Below are 22,168 nucleotides of genomic sequence, written 5' to 3'. Positions count from 1 at the left end.
TAAATTTAAGTTGTGTTGTCTTCTAAAACTCTTTCAACATTGTTGTCACCAGGCTCATGGTGGCCTCTTCATTAGAGGAAGATGGTGGGCCACCAAGAGAATTATCTGCAACAACATTGATGCCAGCCTGTAGACTTTGTGATGATCTGCTGTGGTAAGCAAGTAGTTAGTTCCATGTCAAATTCATCCTGCTGGTTTATTAGATCAACATCCTGTTCTGTTTCCAACACTTCCTGTTGGTGTTAGTATCTCAATGCTGCTCCAGGTCTGACCAGAGACTGATTCCCTCTGCATGCAGTCAATTCCATGATTCATCACCATGGAAACGAATTGTCTTGTTTCATCGTTGTAGTGTGAAAACACAGCTGAATTTTCTGAGGAAGAATCAGGATCACCTACGACAACTATGACGCCATCCTGTAGACTTTGTGAAGTCTGCTGTGGCAAGCAAGTAGTTAGATCCATGTCAAATTCACCCTGCTGGGTTTGTTAGGATCATACACCCTCGTCCTGTTTCCAACACTGCCTGTGATGGTTAGGATCTCAATGCTTGCTTCAGTTTAGCCAGAGACTGATCCCCTATCACACAGTCAACTCCATTTTGTCATCGTCATGGAACGAATGTCCTTGTTGTCATCGTTGGTAGTGAATACACAGCTGATTTTCTGAGGAAGACCCAGGATCACCTACGACAACATTGACGCCATCCTGTAGACTTTGCGAAATCTTGCTGATGTAAGGCAAGTAGTGAGTTCCATGTCAATTCACCCTGCTGGGTCTGTTTGGGATCATACACCCCGTCCTGTTTCAACAACTGCCTGTTGAGTGCTTGAGTATCTTCAATGCTTGCTCCAGGTTTAGCCAGAGACTGATTCCCTCTCACACAGTCAACTCATTTTGTCATCGTCATGGAATTATGGTCTTTGTGTCATCGTTGGTAGGTGAAAACACAGCTGGATTTTCTAGGAAGAATTAGATCACTACGACAAACATTGACGCCAGCCTGTAAACTTTCTGAAGTTTGCTAGAGTAACAAGTAGTGAGTTCCATGTCAAATTCACCTTGCTGGTTCTGTTAGCGGTCATACACCCTGTCCTGTTTTCCAACACTGCTGTCTGTGCTTAGTATCTCAATGCTTGCTTTAGAGCAGTTTCACTCGAGAAATCAGGTGTTTTCCCCTACCAACAATGACAACAAGACCATTGGTTTCCATGACGATGACAAAATGGAGTTGACTGTGTGCAGAGGGAATCAGTCTCTGGATAAACCTGAAGCAGGCATTGAGATCCCTAAACCATCAACAGGCAGTGTTGGCAACAGGACGAGGGTGTATGACCCTAACAGAACCCAGCAGGGTGATTTTGACATGGAACTCACTACTTGCTTACCTCAGCAAACTTTGCAAAGTCTGCAGGCTGCTACCTTGCTACAGCAAAAGAGGGACGAGTCACCAAGCAAAACTATTCTCCTTCAACCTACCAATGCTGGCATGGACTTAACTTTGTGTTCTGGCAACATCGACTCTCATTGTGAGGTACAGGATGCAGAGCAGATCCACGCTGTACTTAGAGCAAGTGCAACTACAGATGTGCAAGAGGAAAAACACGGCGCAACTCCTTCCATACACGAGACACTCCGAAAGCACAGGGAGCTGCTTAGGCGAAGCCACATCTTGAGAGGAAAGATAAATGTCACCAATAGTGCAGCAGAAACGAACGCAGGCATCGAAAAACCATCTGAACCGTGCCCTCCGACTGTCGCTGGCGACGTCTCCATGAGAGGGAGCACTACTCGACTCGAAGTTTCCATCGCTAACAGCCGGGCACAATCAGCCGCTGACAACACAATGCACGACAGTGAGGTTGTCTTGCGCACGCAGAGTAGTAGCCTGTTGACAGACAGCACACTCAGTGCCACTGTGCCATTGCCCGCGTCGACGCGACGCGACCGCGTGATCTCGTTCACGTCTTGGCTTGGTGCATCCACTCATAGTCTCCTGCAGAACCTACGCATACCATTGTCGAATCTAGGAGATGACACGGGAATGCCTATGCGAAATGCAGATGGGAGTGCGGGTGCTCACATGGAGGGAGTAAGCGGATATTCTGGGGATAAGGCCGGACGGGGGAACGAAGAAACACGTGTAATGGGTGATTCAGCCGCGTGTTTCAGCATGTTACACAACGAGGCAACGCCGGAAAGGCAAACTGGGATCGATTTGGTGGAAGGCATATCAGAGGAAGCCACCAGTGATGCAGTCTTTGCCACAGCGTCTCCCACAGTGCAGTCGCTTCAGCGAACTACGGAGACATCCCTCGCATCATTACAGGGAGGTGTCTCGACTGCTAGTCAGGCCAGCAAATCTGAACATCTTATGGCGACGAGGAATGCATTCAGCGGTTCGTCAGAGGAAGGCATCATGGATGAACCTCCGTTGGAAGAAAGCATTATGGGATGGTACACCTTCACATATTATAAGAAGCACAGCAATTTTTTTGTCATTTGTTTAGGAATAAAATGTTTCTAATATGCCATAAAATACGGTGTGTGGACATACTTACTTACATAGAGGTATATAGAGAGTTGTCTATTCATTGACCGCTATCTATCTGTCATCGGCTCTTGTACGTTGTATGGTGTTTTTTCCCAGGGAGGTTATGTGCAGTCAGTCGATACAAGCACCGAGCGCTGGCAGTCTGGCTGCGCTGCTAACGAAGCCAATACACCGAGATGCTGATGCTTCCTCCTGCGTCAGCGACGCGCAGGGCTTCTCTCCCCAGAAGCCCGTCGCCACAGACTTCATACCAACACTGCTCACGCAGCAGCAGCAATCTTCGGATGTTTCGTCGGGGAGACGAGAGGAGATATTCGATCGCTACATGGATGAGATGTACGTCGTGAGAGAACAGGTTGACTATCAGACCGTGCTGCACACGCGCGTCAACAAGTACGCAGGGTCCGTGTCGCAGAGCTACGGTGAGGACATGAAGCCCGAGGCTGACAGCGATGCTGATGCTGAGGGAACGTCGGAGGGGAGAGTCAGTGCCAAGTTGTTTCTTCAACGGTTGCGCTCAGAGAAGCCATTCATGCAGCCACCTAACGACGCTGACAACAAAACTATTCATTTCCATGACGATGACCCCATGGAGTTCACTTTATGCAGAGAGAATCAGACTCTGGTTAGACCTGGAGCAGGCATTGAGATACCTAACCCATCAACAAGCAGTGTTGGCAACAAAACAAGGATCTATGATCCCAACAGAACCCAGCAGGATGAATTTGACATGGAACTAACTACTTGCTTATCCGAGAAGCATACAGAAACTCAGGGTCAGAATACTGCCATTAAATTCGGCTCTACTGGTGATCAAACTCAGCCCTACTCCGTCGTAATAAATCCTCATCTTAAGCCTTCCAGTGAGGATGCGAACAGAACTCAAGAAGGGAAAGTGACTGCCAAGTCGTTTATTCAACGGTTGCGCTCAGGCAGGCCACCTGTGCAGCTAGGTTCTGATGACGAGAATAAAACCATTCATTTCCAGGACGATGATCCCATGGAGATTACGCTGTGCGGAGGGAATCGGTCGCTCGCTAGACCTGGAATAGGCACGGGGATGCATGACCCATCAACAAGCAATGCTGGCAACAAGACGAGGATTTATGATCCTAACAAAACGCAGCAGGGTGAATTTGACATGGACCTTACTACTTGCATATCTGAGAAGCATGTAGAAGTGCAGGGACTAAACAATGGCATTAAATTCAGCTCTGCTGGTGATCAAAATCCTTACTACCCTAATATAAACAATCCTATTGAACCTTGCAATCAAGCTGCTAGGAATACTTCAGAAGGTAAAGTAAATACAAAATTGTTTCTTCAGCAGTTGCGCTCTAGAAAGCAGCCTGTACCTTTACAAGATGACGGTGTGCACAAAAGTGTCGATTTTGGTCATCCCAACAATAAACCGGCACAGCTGGATCTCAGCTGCAGTGAATCTCTGTATCTAGAAACAGATGTTTTATCTGCTGCTGCACAACCTACTGGACCAATATTGCATGTGGATACAGCAATGATCACGAGCCACCTTACGAGAACGCATCCAAAGATCAGCGATAACAATAACAGAACTCGGTTCCATGACAATGACTTCATGGAATTGACTGTGTGTAGAGGAAATCAATCTCTGGTGAAGCCAGTTGCAAGCATGGAGATCCCTAAGCCATCAGCAGTCAGTGTTGGAAACAGGACGAGGGTGTATGATCCTAACAAAACCCAGCAGGGTGAATTTGACATGGAACTCACTACTTGCTTGCCACAGCAGACTTCACAAAGTCTACAGGATGGCGTCAATGTTGTCGTAGGTGATCCTCCTGGTTCTTCCTCAGAAAATCCAGCTGTGTTTTCACCTACCAACGATGACAACAAGACCATTCGTTTCCATGACGATGACAAACTGGAGTTGACTGTGTGCAGAGGGAATCAGTCTCTGGCTAAACCTGAAGCAAGCATTGAGATCCCTAAACCATCAACAGTCAGTGTTGGCAACAGGACGAGGTTGTATGACCCTAACAGAACCCAGCAAGGTGAATTTGACATGGAACTCACTACTTGCTTACCTCAGCAAACATCAGAAAGTCTACAGCTTGAAACCAATATTGTTGCAGGTAATTCTCTTGATGGGCCAACATATTCCTCTAATGAAGAGGTCAGCATTAAGCCTGGTGACAACAATGTTGAAGGAATTTCAGGATACAACACCAACCTTAACCAACAGCAGTTGCACTTGCAAGATTCCATGGAATCACCTAACAAAGATGACAACAAGACCATTCGTTTCCATGGTGATGAACTCATGGAATTGACTGCATGCAGAGGGAATCAGTCTCTTGTCATACCTGGAGCTAGCATTGAGATCCCTAAGCCATCAACAGGCAGTGTTGGCAACAAAACAAGGATGTATGACCCCAACGAAACCCAGCAGGGTGAATTTGACATGGAACTCACTACTTGCTTGCCACAGCAGACTTCACAAAGTCTACAGGATGGCGTCAATGTTGTCGTAGGTGATCCTAATTCTTCCTCAGAAAATCCAGCTGTGTTTTCACCTACCAACGATGACAACAAGACCATTCATTTCCATGACGATGACAAACTGGAGTTTGACTGTAGTGCAGAGGGAGACAGTTCTCTGCTAAACCTGAACAAGCATTGGAGATCTCTAAACCATAACGCCAGTGTGTGGCACAAAAAAAGCTGTATGATCCAGCCGAACCAGAGGGATGATTTGACATGGACTCGACTACTTGCTTGCACTGCAGATCCACGCCTGCACAAAGTCCCTACAGGATGAGCGTCAATGTTGTAGTAGGTAATCTCTGATTCTTCCTATAGAAAATCGGCAGATGTTTTCACGTACCCAACGAGTGAACAAGAATCATACATTTCATGAGATGAAAAATGGAGTTGACTGTTGCGCAGAGGGAATCACGTCTTCTCAAGCTAACGCTGGAGCAAGCATTGAGATACTAAGCCCAACAGGCAGTCGCTTGGAAACGGACGAGGGTGTTGACCCCACAGAACCAGGCAGGATGACCTTTGACATGGACACTCCTACTGCTCTGCCATTGCCCCATCGCAGACTTCACTAAAGATCTACAGGCCTGGCGTCTAATGTTGTCGTATGGTCGATCCTTTGATTCTATCTCAGAAAATCATAGACTCGCTGTTTTCACCATACCAACGATGAGCAACAAGACCATTCGTCTTCCTGACGAGACAACTGGAGTTTGACTGTGTGGCTAAGGGATCCAGTCTCTGGTTAACTGGAGCAAGCATTTGAGATCCCTAAACATGCAAGCAGTCAGTCGTTTTGGATACAGAGAGGGTGTATCGACCCCTAACAGACAGCAAGGTGAATTTGACATGATCACTTATTGCTTACCTCAGCAAATTCAGAAAGTCTGAAGGCTGGCGTTCATGTTTGTCGGTAGGTTGATGCTAATTCTTCTCGACAAATCCTGCCAGGGAGCTGTGTTTTCACGCCTACAAAGTGACAACAGACATACATTTCATGACGAATGACAAAATGAGTTGATGTGTCAGAGGAATCAGTCTCATGGCTAAACTGGAGCAAGCATGCAGAATACTAATGCGGCACAACACGGCAGTGTTAGGAAACAGCGACGAGGGTGTACTGACCTAACAGAACCAGAAGGTGAACTTTGACATGGAAACTCACCTCCTTGCTTACCTGCAGCAAACTTCAGAAAGACTTACAGGCTCGGCGTCAACCCATGTTCGCTCGTAGGTGATCGCCGCCTACTTATTCCTCAGAAATCCAGCTGTGTCTTTCACGACGAACCTGCACCAAGACCATAACATTTCCATGAGATGACAAGAAATGGAGTTGATGGGGTGTGGGAGGGTATCAGTCCTCTGGCTAATGGAGCAAGCACTCTGAGATAACTAAGGCCACTACGAGGCAGTGTTGGAAACGGAGCGAGGGTGTATGATCCAACAGAACAGCAAGGGGAACTTGACATGGAACTCACTACTTGCTTACATCAGCAGACTTTTCGCAAGTCACAGGATGGCGTCAATGTTGTCGTAGGTGATCGCTGGCTCTTCTCGCAAAATCCCAGCTGTGTAATCTCACTCCCCAACGATGACACACAAGACCATTGTTTCCAATGACGATGACACAAATGGAGTTGACTGTGTGCATAGGGGATAGCTCTTCTGGCTAACCTGAAGCAAGCAATTGAGATCGCTAACCATCAACAGCAGTGTTTGGAAACAGGCGAGGGGTGTTGAATACTAACAAACGGCCCCGCAGGGTGCATTTGACGTGGATCTAAACTACTTGCTTGCCAGCAGATCTTCACAAGTCTACACAGGATTTGGCGTCAATGTTGTCGTAGGTGATCCTGATTTTCGCTCAGAATCCAGCTTGTGTTTTTTTTCACTGCTACACAACGATGACAACAAGACTAACATCTGTTTCCATGGTTGATGAATGGCATGGAATTGATGCATGCAGAGGGAATCGTCCTCTGTGCAGACCTGGAGCAAGATTGAGATACTCTTTAAGCCACGCAAACAGGCACGTGTTGGCAGCAGAAGAAGGATGTATGATGCTAATAAACACAGCAGGAATGAATTCTACATCGGAACTAACTACTTGCTTACCACAGGACATACTAAAGTCTAAGGCTGGGCTCAATGTTCGTTGGGCGATCAATTCTCGCTTTGTGGCGCACCATCATTCTGCTAATGAAGGGCAAATGAAGCTGTGACACAATGTTGAAAGAGTTCTTAGAGACTCCACCAACTTAATTTTAGAGAGGCTTTCACTCGAGAAATCAGGGTGTTTTCTACAAACTAATGAAACAAGAAGGATTGTTTTCGATGCGATGACAAATGGGTTGACTGTGTTGAGAGGGAATTAGTCCTCTGGATAAACCTGAAGCAGGCATTGAGATCTAACGATCAACAGGCAGTGTTGGCAACAGGAGAGGGTGTATGCGCTGAACAGAACCGAGCAGGGTGATTTTGAATGGAACTCACTACTTGGCTTCGTCAGCAAACTTTGGCAGTCTGCAGGCTGCTTAAGCCTTGCTACGCAAAGAGGGAGAGTCCCGAAGGCAAAATATTCTCGTTTCAACCCTACAATGCTGGCAATGACGACTCTCTCTTGTGTTCTGGCAACATCGCTGCCTCATTGTGAGGTACAGGATGCGAGCAGATCCAGCTTGCTACTTAGAGCAAGTGGCAAACTACGATGTTTGCAGAGGAAAACACAGTGGCGGACTCCTTCCTAAACAGCACTCCGAAAGCACGGGGGGAGCTGCTTGCCGGAAGCCACATCTTGACGAGGAAAAGACTAAATGTCACAATAGTGCAGGCAGCAAACGCAACGGCAGGATCTGAAAAACATCTGAAAACGTGCCTCCGACTGTCGGCTGCGAAGTCTCCATGAGCGGGAGCATACTCGACTCGAAGCTTTCCGCATCGGCTATACCAGCGGCACAAATCAGCCCGCTGAAACAGAATGCACGAACAGTGAGGTTGTCTTGCGCACCCGGCGAGTAGTAGGCCCCTGTTCAGAAGCACACGCTCGTGGCCACTGTGCCATCTGGCCCGGCGTCGACGCGACCGCGAGCCCACTGCGTGATATTCGTTCGACGCGTTTTGAGTGGTTGGATGCCACTCAATAGTCTGCCTGCAAGAGCCTACGCATAGCATTTTGTCAGAATCTAGGAGCTGAACGCCCCCGGAATTGGCGCCCCCCCCCCATAATGCCGAACTGGCAGAATGGGAAGTGCGGGTCTCAGCATGGAGGGAGTAACGCGGAGATGTCGTGGGGTAAGGCCCGGACGCGGGGAACGAGCGAAAGCCGCTGTAACTCGGGTGCATTCGCAGCTCCCTCCGCGTGTTCAGCCCATGTTACACGAACGAGGCAATGCCCCCGGAACAGGCAAACTGGATCTGATGTTGGTGCAAGGCACTCACTCACGGAGGAGCACCGTGCTGCACCGTCTTTGCGCCACAGCCGTTCCAAGTGCAGCTCGTTCAGCGAATAGGAGGACATTCCCTCAGTCCTCCCGCCCAGTAAAGTGGCTGAGGACGGTCGCATCATTACAGGAGGTGTTCGACTGCTAGTCAGCGCCAGCAAATCTGAACCACTCCTCTCTTATGGCGACGAGGCTGCAGCGTTCGTCAGAGCAGCACATGGTGAATACGGCGCGTTGGAAAGACAAGCCCGGCATCGCTCCGCCCCCCTGCCTCTCTCTTCCCAGCCCCCGTGTCTCCGACTCAGCGTCGAAGAATCGACCGCGCGCCCCCCCCCGAGAGCGCGCGCACTGTACCATCGCCTCCGCACTCTCGTCCTCGCACTCTCGGCCCCCGCCCCAGCTCACTGGACAGCAATGCTGCAAATTTTGAGGGGAAGCGGATCAGCGTGTTTCTGCAAGAAGAATCCGGATCGGGTTCTCATGCATCAACGCCACTGACAATTGTGTGCCCCAGGTAGGGACGATTCAATGTCGCTGGCTCCTTCTCCTAGCATTCAGATAGTGTCAAGTTCCTCGCAATGTAGTGAGGCCTTTCCCCAATCGTTAGTTCTGGGTGGGGAGTATCTTCCCGATACGGGGCGCCCACGAGGCCGTACGGCGAGCGAGACGCCTACCCGCCGTACGGTCTGCGACACCCCCGTGGAACAGCAGCTCCCCCCCCCGCACCTCCGCCCGGCCCACAAGAGGCGAACATCGACTGCCATTCGGGTGAGAGCGATTCGCGTTTGCGAAGCGACGTATCGGTCTTCCTATCTCGACACAGATGCCCGTGAGGACCACGCCGTCGTGAGGTCCGGTGCGTGCCGGAGCCTCTCGGCTTGAGCCTCAGGCACACCAGGTGGGGCAGTGCGGGGATGATGTTACTCACCCTGGCGCCGAGGTAGCGAGTGAACCTGTGAGAGACTCGGCGACAAAGCGTGGCAAACCTCCCGCGTCAGAAGACCGTGGTGACGATCCCGATGTGAAGAAGTTACGCCTTGATGCATCCCTCGATGCATCCCACCCACAGCTGCCAGTGGCTGCCTTGGCAACACGTGCTACGGCTGTGGAATCAAGTGTCTTGTGTTCGGTAGAGGACGTGCAGTTCGAGGAAGTTAAAACGTCCACCAATAAAGCTGCACAGCAGGAACCTGGTTTTTCAGACAAGGGAGAGCCACACGCTGTTGACTTTGAAACTACTGGGGCAGAGCCATTGCCCTCAGGGGTAAACGTTGCTGAAGAAACCCCACCTTCATCTACAGAGGAAAAGAATCCAGGCACTTCAACGAAGACAACAGCAAGTCCAAGTACCACCTTCTCCCTGTCATCTGGCGATGCAAGCATAGGATGTACTGAGCCCACTGAGGCAACGTCTCAGACCGATGGTGTTTCAGACAAGGGAGAGCCATGCACTATTGACTTGGGAACTACTAAGGCATGTCGCAATACCACATTCTCCTTGGCATCTGGTGATACAAGCCTCAGACAGGCCGAGCCCACACAGGCATCATCTCAGACTGATGGTTCTTCAGACAAGGGAGAGCCATGCACTGTTGACTTTGGAAATACTGAGGCAGAGCCGAAGCCCTCAGGGGTAAACGTTGCTGCAGAAGCCCCACCTTCATCCACAGAGGAAAAGAATCCAGGCACTTCGGCTAAGACAGCAGCATGTTTAAATACCACCTTCTCCCTGTCATCTGGCGATGCAAGCCTCGGATGTACTGAACCTACTGAGGCATCGTCTCAGAGCGATGGTGCTATACACGTGGGTGACAATGCCTCTGCTGCTTCTCTGGGAAGGGAAACTTGTGATAATTCGATAGTAGACATGCAGGAGCACCAGACTGGTCTATACTTGCATATGGATGATGTGCAGATGGATGATAGTGTCTTCAATGCTGATGACCAGACAGAAAAACCAAAGGAAGTAGTTTTAGATCAAATGCCAGCCGTCGGGGAATCCTTGGAGTTGCCCGTCCAACCTCACAGCATTGCTAGCGTCACCGTAAGTTTCACAACGACTTGTTCTTCTGTAGCATTGGTACTGCTGTTTTAATAAATAGCATCATAAAAAACAAAAAAATAGTGTGTGATACATAAAATGTTTAATTATTATAGCAAAATAAATAGATTATTTAATAGTCACATATTGTGTCAGTGTAGCCATCACATAACCCTCTATATAGTCTATCTAATGTGTTCCCCATACACTGCATTGCCTCTATGCGATATGTGCCCCATACATCACAGATTATAGCCTCTGCCATGTGGCATGACCATGGCCATGATTCCAAATGTTAAGCCACTTCATTTTTAACTGTGTGATGTGACACTTGATGTTTCATGGGATAGGACGTCTCTGCCTGTCCACGGGTTCCCATGCGTGCATTCGATGATTCAATCTACAGGGAGTTGGAGAGGGAGTTGCTGGCTCTGGATGAAAGTATACAAGATGAGGATGCTGAGGATGACCTGGCTTATGGTGATTACTATGATATACATGGGTCGAAATCCTAAGGGGCGCGTGGGCCCGATGCTCATATTTTAAGGCTCGGGCCTGACATTTCTAATACTAGCAAGCATGACGGGACGGTAGAAAATCCACCCTTAGCATGCGAAACTGTCTCCGGCCTGTAAAATTTGCCTGGCGGGCCTGTAAAATCCCTTACCTACAGGCCCGGCTGGCCTGTAAATTTTCAAACTAATTTCTACCCCTGATATATCTTGATTATATAAATTCTCAGATGTGGCACCGTGTAAATCTCGGTTCTGAATGTTGAAGCGTGCATGATGTTGAGCACATGGAAGTAAAGCTCCAAATTATAATGTGATAAAGAGTAGTTACTACATGCGTAATGCAGTATGTGTTTGCCTCAATGTGCGTATAAGCTTGTCATGAGTCCTACAATTTTACTCCTGCAATTAATTTGTGACAGGTCACATTTGATCTACTGGCCATCCTATGCGCAGGGTTATGGTGTAATAGTGGTAGCACTATACTGATTCTTGCTCGTTGCTCTCACTGCAGAGTTTGTTGCCATACTGGAGGCACAGGGCAGTGATGCTGTACACAACGAAGACAGGCTGTGGGTGCTGCACGACTGGCGAGAGGACGGTGCTGAGATGCACTTCATCTCTGGTTCGCTGGCACTGCAGTTGGCGTTCGCACCACGTCCTCAGAGTGGTGACCCACACCGGAGGGTTACACACATAGAAATGCAGTCCTTACTAGCAGGTGCGATGCTGTCACAGCGCCTGTTGCTTCTCCTAACACGACCCAGCATTTCGGACCTGAAATGGTGATAAGGCCACTGCTGCTGAGAGGGTCTACGTCCCCCAGGGTACGGTCCGGTATACCGGAACGTACCCTGGTACTATCTAATATGCCTACGCCTACTCCCTAACCCTAACCCTAACCCTAACCCTAACCCTAACCATATCAGATAGTTACCAGGGTACGTTCCGGCAGTACCCTGGAGGACTTACACCCTATGAGCGCCACTGCTGCATAGCATTGTTCCTACCCTCAGTACTTATGTTAACATTTGAGGTGATGACAAGTCCTAAAACTGATAATTAAAGTAATTATTACGAGAGTTTTCCAGTGTTTTCCCCACTTTCATGATACCTACCGTTATTGCTTGAGTAACAGCAATTGTCTAGAGTAACGATAAAATGTCGTAGAATCTTCGTATTCACCAAAATATGCATGATTACAAGTTTGTTTGCTGATTTTGGTTTCTGTTGCCATCTCTCGGACTTTCTCACGGTAGCGCGAGACATCAACCAGGGTGCAGTAATGCACATAATCGCACCGCAGAAATCAGGTCAGAGGGGAAACACAGAGGTTCATACTAGCGTAACAGGAGTGTAGTACTAATGTCGCGTAGTCTGTTATTAGATAAGCTTGTGGATTACCGGTCAGATAGTAACATGGGAATGACAATGACAGAAAGTGCTCTGAATTATTGACATAAAAGGTCAATAATATTTACCACACAGAATTGCACGCCCTTTTGTTTTAATTATATGCACTTGTTTTGAAGGCGCCATTTGTATTTCAATTCTCCGGACACAGTAATATCCGGGGCTGGTATGATGTGGTAAAATCCATTTTTCTATGCTATAACTGCATAAAATCTTAGTGTTTATAATGTTGGTGTAATCAGTGATATTTCCGCTGTCAGGTGAGACTATATTCAGCTACGGTATATTTTTTCGGATTGAGTGTTTCTGAGCAAAAATCTCGTAATAAAGGCTTTAAACTGGGTTGGATCTTTCTTGTGACACTTGACCCAGTACAAATTACCTTGTTTCCCCAAAACGGCACCTGTGTGCCCAACTCTTAACCGTTTATGCACTTTAGATATCGGAATACATTAATTTCATTGATTGGCTGAAAATTTGGGTTGAAATTATAAAATTGTGGCAATTTTTTCATTATATTGAATTGTTTGGTCTTCTATGAATTTTGTAATCTCATTTCAATTGATGATTATCAACTTTATAAAGGTGTCTATGTAATGACCAATTGCTAAAAAGTGGTGCACTTTCTGAATTCTAGATGACGTAGACCCATTATGCCACTTGGTGCACAAAATGGTAACAGAGTCATCGCGACTTGAAAGTCTTAGTAAGCTCTGCCAAACTACAGAAGACATTCCAAAGGTAGGAAGTGGACACTAAATTGTTATGTAAGCTAGAGCACTGTTGAAACACTGAAAATACTTTGTCATGGAATATTTTTGTCTTAAATGTGATGTCCGCTCTTATTCGTGTCTCATCAAATATAATACTTGTGTATTTTTAATATTCTTGTAGGTGTTGGAGCACATATCAGGCGTCGTTGCCGGTGCAATGAGCCTAGACTGGGAAGTGGAGAGCAACATACTTGTTACTCACCTTGGCGGCATGCAAGACAACAGGTGCGATATGAGCATTGAATGCATGTTGCACATTCCTACGAACACTGCACGATATACAATGTGTATTATAATAACAAGTACAAGTTATGCTATCAAATGGTTATAGCAAGTAAATGTAATAAGGCTCTTATTTTGAATAAATATGATAACCAGCCTTCCATTAAAGTGCACTACTTCACATTTCCTGCGTTTATGTAGGGGCATTTATTTACTATGCCAAACCAATAAACTATAGTGTCTACGTTGCAGGGATGTATGGAAAGTAATGTGTACTAATTCATTCATTTGTGCACACGTAATTTGCAGGCTGTCCGTGAATTTCTCGAGCATACAGGCATACTCTAAATTCACTGTGACGTTCCACATCAATCCAGTTGTCTACCCTGAGGAGAGAATTTTCTGTGAATGTCAGCATGACATAGGGGACATCACGTAAGCTGTAACATCATGTCTTCCCTACCATGAAGCTCGTGTTTCTGTTATTGTTATTTTGGTTGATGCTTATTTATATATTTAACTTTATGTGATGAATAATAGTTCAGCTGGTCTAACTGCTACTGATGTACAAACTTTTGCAAGATATAGACATAGTTTTTACCTAAGTGCTTTTGCATGTGAGGCTTCACCAACTATTTGGGATTCTGTCATATATTCATGCCATGTGTATACAAATGCAAATGCATGCTTTACCCTGATCTCAGGCTGAAGCCTGCTATTCCTACATGAATCGGGCACAGTCTACAGTGTGCAGTCGTGTACCCAGATCACAGATGTTACAGGTCATTTCTGTCTCACGCAGGACTGAAAAGGTGCTTGACGCGCTTGCCCAGGTACCACCAGGATCCAACTACCTGGTGAACATGGTTACCATTGTTGATCAGATGCTATACAACCACGGCACAAGGCGCCCATCCTGAGGACATCTCCTAGCAGCTACTTCAGCCTGAGTAACATGAGCCTTGAATATTGTAGTGCTCACACTTGTCAAACAGATGAGGGCTCACGCTCTCTTCGTTCCCTGTATGACAGAGTAAATGCATCACTACATGAAAGGGCCGATTGATTCGAACGTTGTTATAATATAACCTCGTGCAAAGGAAAATGGGTGGAAAACGTCACGTTTCTAATTGAGGTTAATAACACCATTTCATTATGGAAACATACAATACCAAAATTAATAGGCAGTGATTCTTGCATATGGTCGAACAATGTTAGGGATGTATACAGTATCCTATGACAGGAATGATCCTGTGTCAATGCTGTGCCATTTGACACATCGTTTTGCTAGCAGACGAGTTACATGGTCCATCACTCAATTTCCTATATACCGTACTGTTTTGTGGTGGTTTGGCATGTGTTTTAGTTGTGCCTCTACAGCAATGTCAATTCATGTATATTTACACCAATCTTGTATATGTACAATGTAAAAATGTAATTAATGTTTTGTATTAGCTTTGTTAGAATTTTTCAAACACGTTTTTGCTACCAAATTGGAAATGACAACTTTAACATGTAAAATTATGTGACTGTATGATATGTTGGAGTTAACACCAAACAATATGGCATGAAATCTGATGTGACTTAGTTTGTAAACTTTCTCCATCCTAATAGATTGTCTTGTACTCCTTATTTTTCCTTTAATTCTCCCTTAAACCTGATTTCTTTTTTAGTTCTACCACTATTTTAGATGGATTAGGATTGTATTGCTATGTTTCAAACTAAATTAATAAATGTTGAAAATATATTTCTTTTTTGGTTATCTATATTTCAGCTATTGTGGAATAAGAGTTTTGTGGCACAACTACTCGCCAGTGCATACAATATTCGTTGGATTGTAAATAATAATGTTATTCCCACACGGTATCAGAACCTGGGTTACAGAAGTATGTGCATATAAACCCTGCTTTCTCTAAATTAATCAATGGTCTGGTTCAGTTGATCAAATATTGGTGCAATCCCAGTTTGGGACCGGATCTCATTTTCGCAAATATCGGGGTAGATCACAGGCAGCAGGATTCAGTTGACCTACTCAACTCTCACAGTACAGCCAGAGCATATTTAAATCAACTGTCTGCTACAGCACACTATTTACAAACAGCACCAACTCTGGCAGCCAGATGACGCCACTTTCCAACTATCGTTGGAATCGGGAAGATTGCTTAACAAGCTACAATTAGCCCGCCAAAATGCACTTAAATGACAGCAACTCTTCAAATGTTAATGTAAATTGTCGTTTTGAATTTTACTCTTAAAATATGTTGTTAAAACTTTTAAAATTATATCAAAATATTTGTGCGAAGCGACCTTGCTCAAGATGGCGGCCTCCACTAATTACATGCGTGCATGAACGTGTATTATTACTAGTATTACTAGTAGCTTGTTGCAGGGAGGACTCATGTAGCTATATATGAATATGTATTGAGCTGACTGGGCTTAACTGTTTGATAGTGAGTCTGGTCTTCCAGTATCATTGGTTATAGTTGAAGTACATAACCATATCGTCGACTACACGTAACACTGTACACAGTGACAGTCCCTGCGGCCACAGCCACAGGCACTTGGAGCGTTTCAACTGTAAACACACGCCGCCGCTGCTAAACCTGGAGCAAGCATTGAGATACCTAAGCCACCAACAGGCAGTGTTGGAAACAGGACGAGGGTGTATGATCCCAACAGAACCCAGCAAGGTGAACTTGACATGGAACTCACTACTTGCTTACATCAGCAGATTTCGCAAAGTCTACAGGATGGCGTCAATGTTGTCGTAGGTGATCCTGGCTCTTCCTCAGAAAATCCAGCTGTGTATTCACCTACCAACGATGACAACAAGACCATTCGTTTCCATGACGATGACAAAATGGAGTTGACTGTGTGCATAGGGGATCAGTCTCTGGCTAAACCTGAAGCAAGCATTGAGATCCCTAACCCATCAACAGGCAGTGTTGGAAACAGGACGAGGGTGTATGATCCTAACAAAACCCAGCAGGGTGAATTTGACATGGATCTAACTACTTGCTTGCCACAGCAGACTTCACAAAGTCTACAGGATGGCGTCAATGTTGTCGTAGGTAATCCCCCTGATTCTTCCTTAGAAAATCCAGCTGTGTTTTCACCTACCAACGATGACAACAAGACAATTCGTTTCCATGGTGATGAACTCATGGAATTGACTGCATGCAGAGGGAATCAGTCTCTGGTCAGACCTGGAACAAGCATTGAGATACCTAAGCCACCAACAGGAAGTGTTGGAAACAGAACAAGGATGTATGATCCTAATAAAACCCAGCAGGATGAATTTGACATGGAACTCACTACTTGCTTACCACAGCAGACTTCACAAAGTCTACAGGATGGCATCAATGTTGTTGCAGATAATTCTCTTGGTGGCCCAACATATTCCTCTAATGAAGAGGCCAACATGAAGCCTGGTGACAACAATGTTGAAAGAGTTTTAGAAGACAACACCAACTTAAATTTAGAGCAGTTTCACTCGAGAAATCAGGTGTTTTCCCCTACCAACAATGACAACAAGACCATTGGTTTCCATGACGATGACAAAATGGAGTTGACTGTGTGCAGAGGTGCGGAATCAGTCTCTGGACGTAAAAACCGAAGAGGGCATGAGATCCCGAAACATCACAGCAGTGTGCACAACAGGACGACGGGCTGTATGCACCCTAACAGAACCGAGCAGAGCGGGTTGATTTTGACATGGAACTCAACTACTGCTTACCCTCAGCAAACTTTGCAAGTCTGCAGGCTGCTACCTGGCTACAGCAAAAGAGCGCGACGACGTCACCAATCAAAACACTATTCCTCCTTTTCACCTACCAAGTCCTGGCGTGGACTTAACTTTGTGTTTCTGGCAACATCGGCTCTCATTGTGAGCGACAGGATGCCAAGAGCAGATCCACGCTGTACCCTAGAGCAAAAAAGTGCAACCTACAGATGTGCAAGAGGAAAAACACGGCGCCAACTCCTTCCATACACGAGACACTCCGAAAAGCACAGGGAGCTGCTTAGGCGAAGCCCACATCTTGACGAGGAAAGATAAATGTCACCAATAGTGCAGCAGAACACCGCAACGCAGGCACTCGAAAAAACCATCTGAACCGTGCCCTCCGACGGTCACCGCGTCGCCGCGGGGGGGATCGCCGACGTCTCCATGAGAGGGAGCACTTACCTCGACTCGAAGTTTCCATCCCTAACAGCGGGCCCACAATCAGCCGCTGACAACACAATGCCACGACAGTGAGCGCTTGTCTTGCGACGCAGCAGTATAGCTGTTGACAGGACAGCACACTCAGGCCCACTGTGCCATTGCCCGCCGCCGACGCCGACGCGACCACGTGATCTCGTTTCACGTCTTGGCTTTGGTGCATCCACTCAATAGGCTCTGCAGAAACCTACGCATCCATTGTCGAATCTAGGAGATGACACGGAAGCCTATGCCGAAATGCAGATGCCGAGTGCCGGTGTCTGCTCACATGAGGGACGTTAAGCGGAGCATTCTGGGATAAGCCGGACGGCGGCGAACACCCGAAACACGGGTAATGCGGCTGATTCAGCCGCTCGTGTTTCAAGCCATGTTACACACACGAGCCAATGCCGAAAGGCCAAACTGGGCATCGATTGGGAAGGCCATATCAGAGGAAGCACCAGTGATGCAGGCTCTGCACAAGCGATCTCCCACCAGCTTGCCAGTCGCCTCAGCGAAAACTACCCGGAACACTCCCTCAGGCAGAACCAGTGGGCTGAGACGGTCGCCATCATTACAGGAGTGTCTCGCCAGCTGCTAGTCAGGCCAGCCCAAATCTGAACATCGTCTATGGCGACGCCAGGAATGCAGTTCAAGCCGGTCGTCAGAGAAGGAAATCATGCGATGGCAACCTCCGTTGGAAGAAGCATGCTCGGCTGTTCTTTCCAGCAGTGTGTCTCGATCAGCGTGAAGAATCGACGCGGCCGAGAGAGCGCGCCACTGTAGCAACGTCGATCTTTGGATTGGCCGCCAGTCTGGGACCAGCAATGCTCAATTTGGAGCGAAGCGGAATTTCAGCGTGTTTTGCAAGAAAATCCATCGGGTTCTCATGCATCAACGTCACTGACATTGTTGCCAGCGTAGACGATTCATTCGTGGCTCCTTCTCCTGCATTTAGATAGTGTCAGTCCTGCAAATGTAGTGAGCCTTTCACCAATCGTTAGTTCCGGTGGGGAGATACCCAGATACGGGCGCGCGGGTACGGCGAGCGAGACGCCCTCGCGTAACGTCTGCGACACAGAGGCGCCGTCAAACGACTGCCTCGGGGAGAGCGATCCGTTTGCGAAGCGACCGCTCGTCTTCTACTCTCCGCAGATGCCGTCGACGACCACGCGTCGTGAGAGTCCCGTGCGTGCCGAGCTCTCCGCTGACTCAGCACACCAGGTGGGGCAGTTGCGGGATGATGTACTCACCCTGCGCGAGGTAGCGACGTGAAACTGTGAGAGACTCCTGCGACAAAGCGTGCGCAAAACCCCCGCGATCAGAAGACCGTGCGTACGATCCGATGTGAAGAAGTTACGCCTGATGCATCCCTCGATGCATCCCCACCCCACAAGCTGCCAGCTGCTGCGCTTTGCAACACGAGCTACGGCTGTGAATCAAGTGTCTTGTGTTCGGTAGAACGTGCCCCACGTTGCCGAGGCGAGTTAAAAAACGGCCACCAATAAGCGGCACAGCAGGAACCTGGTTTTCAGACAAGGGGAGAGCCACACGCATCAGATGACTGAGAACTACTGAGGCAGACCAGGCCCTACAAGGAGGTAAACGTATGACGAGAAACCCCCTTAATCTACAGAGGAAAAGAATACCAGGCACGTCAACGAACGGACAACCCCGACAAGTCAATACCAACCTTTCCCTGATCATCTGACAGAATAGCAGGCATAGGATGTAACTGAACCCACTGGGCAACGTCTCAAGAACCGATGAGCTGTTACAGAAGGGAAGCCATCACTGATATGAACCTTGAGGCTCTGGGGTCAGCCAATACACTTCCTTGGCATCTGGGATACAAGGCCCTACAGACAGGCAGACCACCACAGGACAATCTCAGACTGATATGGTATCTTCGAACAAGAGAGCCATGCACATGATGACTTTGGAAATACGAAGGCAGAAGCCGAGCCCTCAGGGTAACGTTGCTAAGCAAAGCACCCACCTTCATCCAACAGAGCGAAAAGAATCCAGGCACTATCGCTTAAGACAGAGCATGTTTAAATACCACCTCTCCCTGTCATACTGGCCGATGCAAGCCTCGGACTGTACTGAACCTACTTGAGGCATCGTTCTCAGCAAGCGATGGCTTGCCTATACACGTGGGTACAACTGCCTCTGCCTGCTTCTCTGGGAAGGGAAACTTGCTGATAATTCGTAGTAGACATGCAGGAAGCACACAGGACTGTCTACTACTTGCATATGATGATGTGGACAGATGCATGATAGTGTCTTCAATGCTGCATGACCAGACAGAAAAACCAAGCGAAGTAGCTTTAGATCAAATGCCAGCGTCGCGGCGGAAGTCCTTGAGTTTGCCCGTCCAACCTCACAGACATTGCTAGCGCACCGTTAAGTTTCACAATGACTTGTTCTTCTGTAAGCATGGTACTGCCATGTTTTAATAAAGAAAGCATCATAAAAAACAAAAAAATAGCGCTGTGTGATCATAAAAATGTTTAATTCATTATCAGCAAATAAATAGATATTTAATACGTCACATATTGTGTCAGAGGTAGCCATCACCATAACCCTCTAGATATAGTCTACTCTAATGTGCTTCCCCCATTACACGGAAATTGCCTCTATGCGATAGTGTGCCCCCCATACATTCACAGATTAATAGCCTCTGCCCAGGGGCATGACCATGGCCATGGTTTCCAAATGTTAAGCCCACTTTATTAACTGTGCTGATGTGACACTTGATGTTTCATGCGGCATAGGCACGTCCTGCCTGTCCACCGGCTTCCCATGCGTGCATTCGATGATTCAATCTACAGGGAGTTGGAGAGGGCAGGTGCTGCTCTGGATGAAAGTACTACAAGATGAGGATGCTGAGCGGATGACCGGCTTCATGGTGTACGATGAGTATACCATGGCGCTCGAAATCCTACCAGGTCGGCGCGTGGGCCTAATGCTCGTATTCTTAAGGCTTCGGCCTGACACTTTCTAATACTAGCAAGCACGACGGTCCGGGTAGAAAATTCCACCCTAGCCATTGCCGAACACTGTCTCCGGCCTGTAAAAATTTGGCCTGGCGGGCCTGTAAAATCCCTTACCTACCAGGCCCGCGTGCGCCTGTAAATTTTCCACATACTAACTTCTCCTACCCGCTGCCATATATTCTTGATTATATAATTCTCAAGATGTGGACCACCGTGTACATCTCGGTTCCATAATGGTTGAAGCGTGCTATGATGTTCTTGAGCCCCATGGAAGTACTAAAGCTATCCAATATAATGTGATAAAGAGAGTTACTACCGATGCGTAATGCGAGTATGCTCGTTGCCTCAATGTCGTATAAGCCAGGATGTCCAGAGTCCTACAATTTTACTCCTTTTTTTCCTCTTCTTTTTCATTGCAATTAATTTGGGACAGGTCACATTTGATCTTACTGGCCATCCTATGCCAGGGTATGGTTGTATAGTGGTAGCACTATAGCTGATCTTGCTCGTTGCTCTCACCTGCCCCAGAGTTTGTTGCCATTACTGGCATGCCACAGGCAGCTGATGTGTACACAACGAAGACAGGCTTGGGGCGCTGCACGACTGGACGAGAGGACGTGCGGCAGAGCAACTCATCCTGGTTCGCTGTGCACTGCAGTTGCGTTCGCACCAACGTCCTCAGAGTGGACCCACACCGCGAGGGTTACACACATTTGTAGCAAATGCCGCTCCTTACTAGCAGGCTGGCGATGCTGTCACAGCCGCCTGTTGCTTTCTCGCTAACACGACCAGCATTTCGGACCTGAACATGGTGATAAGGCCCACTGCTGCTGAGAGGGTCTTACGTCCCCCAGGGTACGGTCCGGAATATACCGCGAAACGTACCCTGGTACTATCTAATATGCGGACACGTACCCGCCGACTCCACTAACGACATCTAGGCGCAGTCGCCTACGCCATACTCCCTAACCCTAACCCTAAACCCGAACCCTAACCTAACTAACCATATCAGATAGTTACCAGGGTACAGTTCGCAGTACCACTGCGAGGACATACACCCTATGCAGCGCCCCTGCTGCATAGCACTTGCTTCCTACCCTCAGTAACTTACTTTTAACATTTCGCCAGTGATGACAAGGTCCTAAAACTGATAATTAAAGTAATTAGTTACGACGAGTTTCCAAGTGTTTTCCCCACTGTCATGATCACCTACCGCTTATATGCTTGAGTAACAGCAATTGTCCTAGAAGTAACGAAATAAAATGTCGTTAGAATCTTCGTATTCACCAACAATTAGGCATTGATTTACAACGTTGGGTTTGCCTGATTTTGGTTCCCCGTTGCCATCTCTCGGACTTTCTCACGGTAGCTGCAGACATCGAACCAGGGTGCCAGCTCATGCACATAATCGCACCGCATGAAAATCAGGCAGCAGGGAAACACAGAGGTTCATACTAGCGTAACAGTGAGTGCTATACTAATGGATCCCTGTC

General features: G+C 47.4%; 3 protein-coding genes across 3 annotated transcripts in view; all 3 read left to right on the top strand.

The window, feature by feature from the left end:
• LOC106804772 overlaps positions 1–18,951 on the top strand; it is a 29,389-nt gene extending 10,438 nt beyond the window's left edge. Inside the window, exons 6-8 of the mRNA XM_014806097.1 lie at positions 2,651–4,932; positions 16,115–17,059; positions 18,635–18,951. Of these exons, the coding sequence (XP_014661583.1) occupies positions 2,651–4,932; positions 16,115–17,059; positions 18,635–18,951 (3,544 nt within the window). The remainder of the gene's footprint in view (positions 1–2,650; positions 4,933–16,114; positions 17,060–18,634) is intronic.
• Positions 11,832–15,222, top strand: LOC106804779. The gene is made up of 5 exons (XM_014806113.1): positions 11,832–11,852; positions 13,118–13,221; positions 13,375–13,478; positions 13,785–13,910; positions 14,278–15,222. The coding sequence occupies exons 2-5, from the start codon at positions 13,153–13,155 to the stop codon at positions 14,393–14,395; spliced, it is 417 nt and encodes a 138-aa protein (XP_014661599.1). The 5' UTR covers positions 11,832–11,852; positions 13,118–13,152; the 3' UTR covers positions 14,396–15,222.
• LOC106804778 (spermatogenesis-associated protein 5-like) overlaps positions 15,812–22,168 on the top strand; it is a 13,501-nt gene continuing 7,144 nt past the window's right edge. Inside the window, exon 1 of the mRNA XM_014806110.1 lies at positions 15,812–15,925. The gene's annotated coding sequence lies outside the window, so the exon portion shown is untranslated. The remainder of the gene's footprint in view (positions 15,926–22,168) is intronic.

Source organism: Priapulus caudatus, unplaced genomic scaffold (genome assembly GCF_000485595.1).
Source record: "Priapulus caudatus unplaced genomic scaffold, Priapulus_caudatus-5.0.1 Scaffold87, whole genome shotgun sequence".
Taxonomy (NCBI): domain Eukaryota; kingdom Metazoa; phylum Priapulida; class Priapulimorpha; order Priapulimorphida; family Priapulidae; genus Priapulus; species Priapulus caudatus.
Note: the sequence above shows the minus strand (reverse complement) of the source record. Positions and strands in the feature narration are given on the sequence as shown.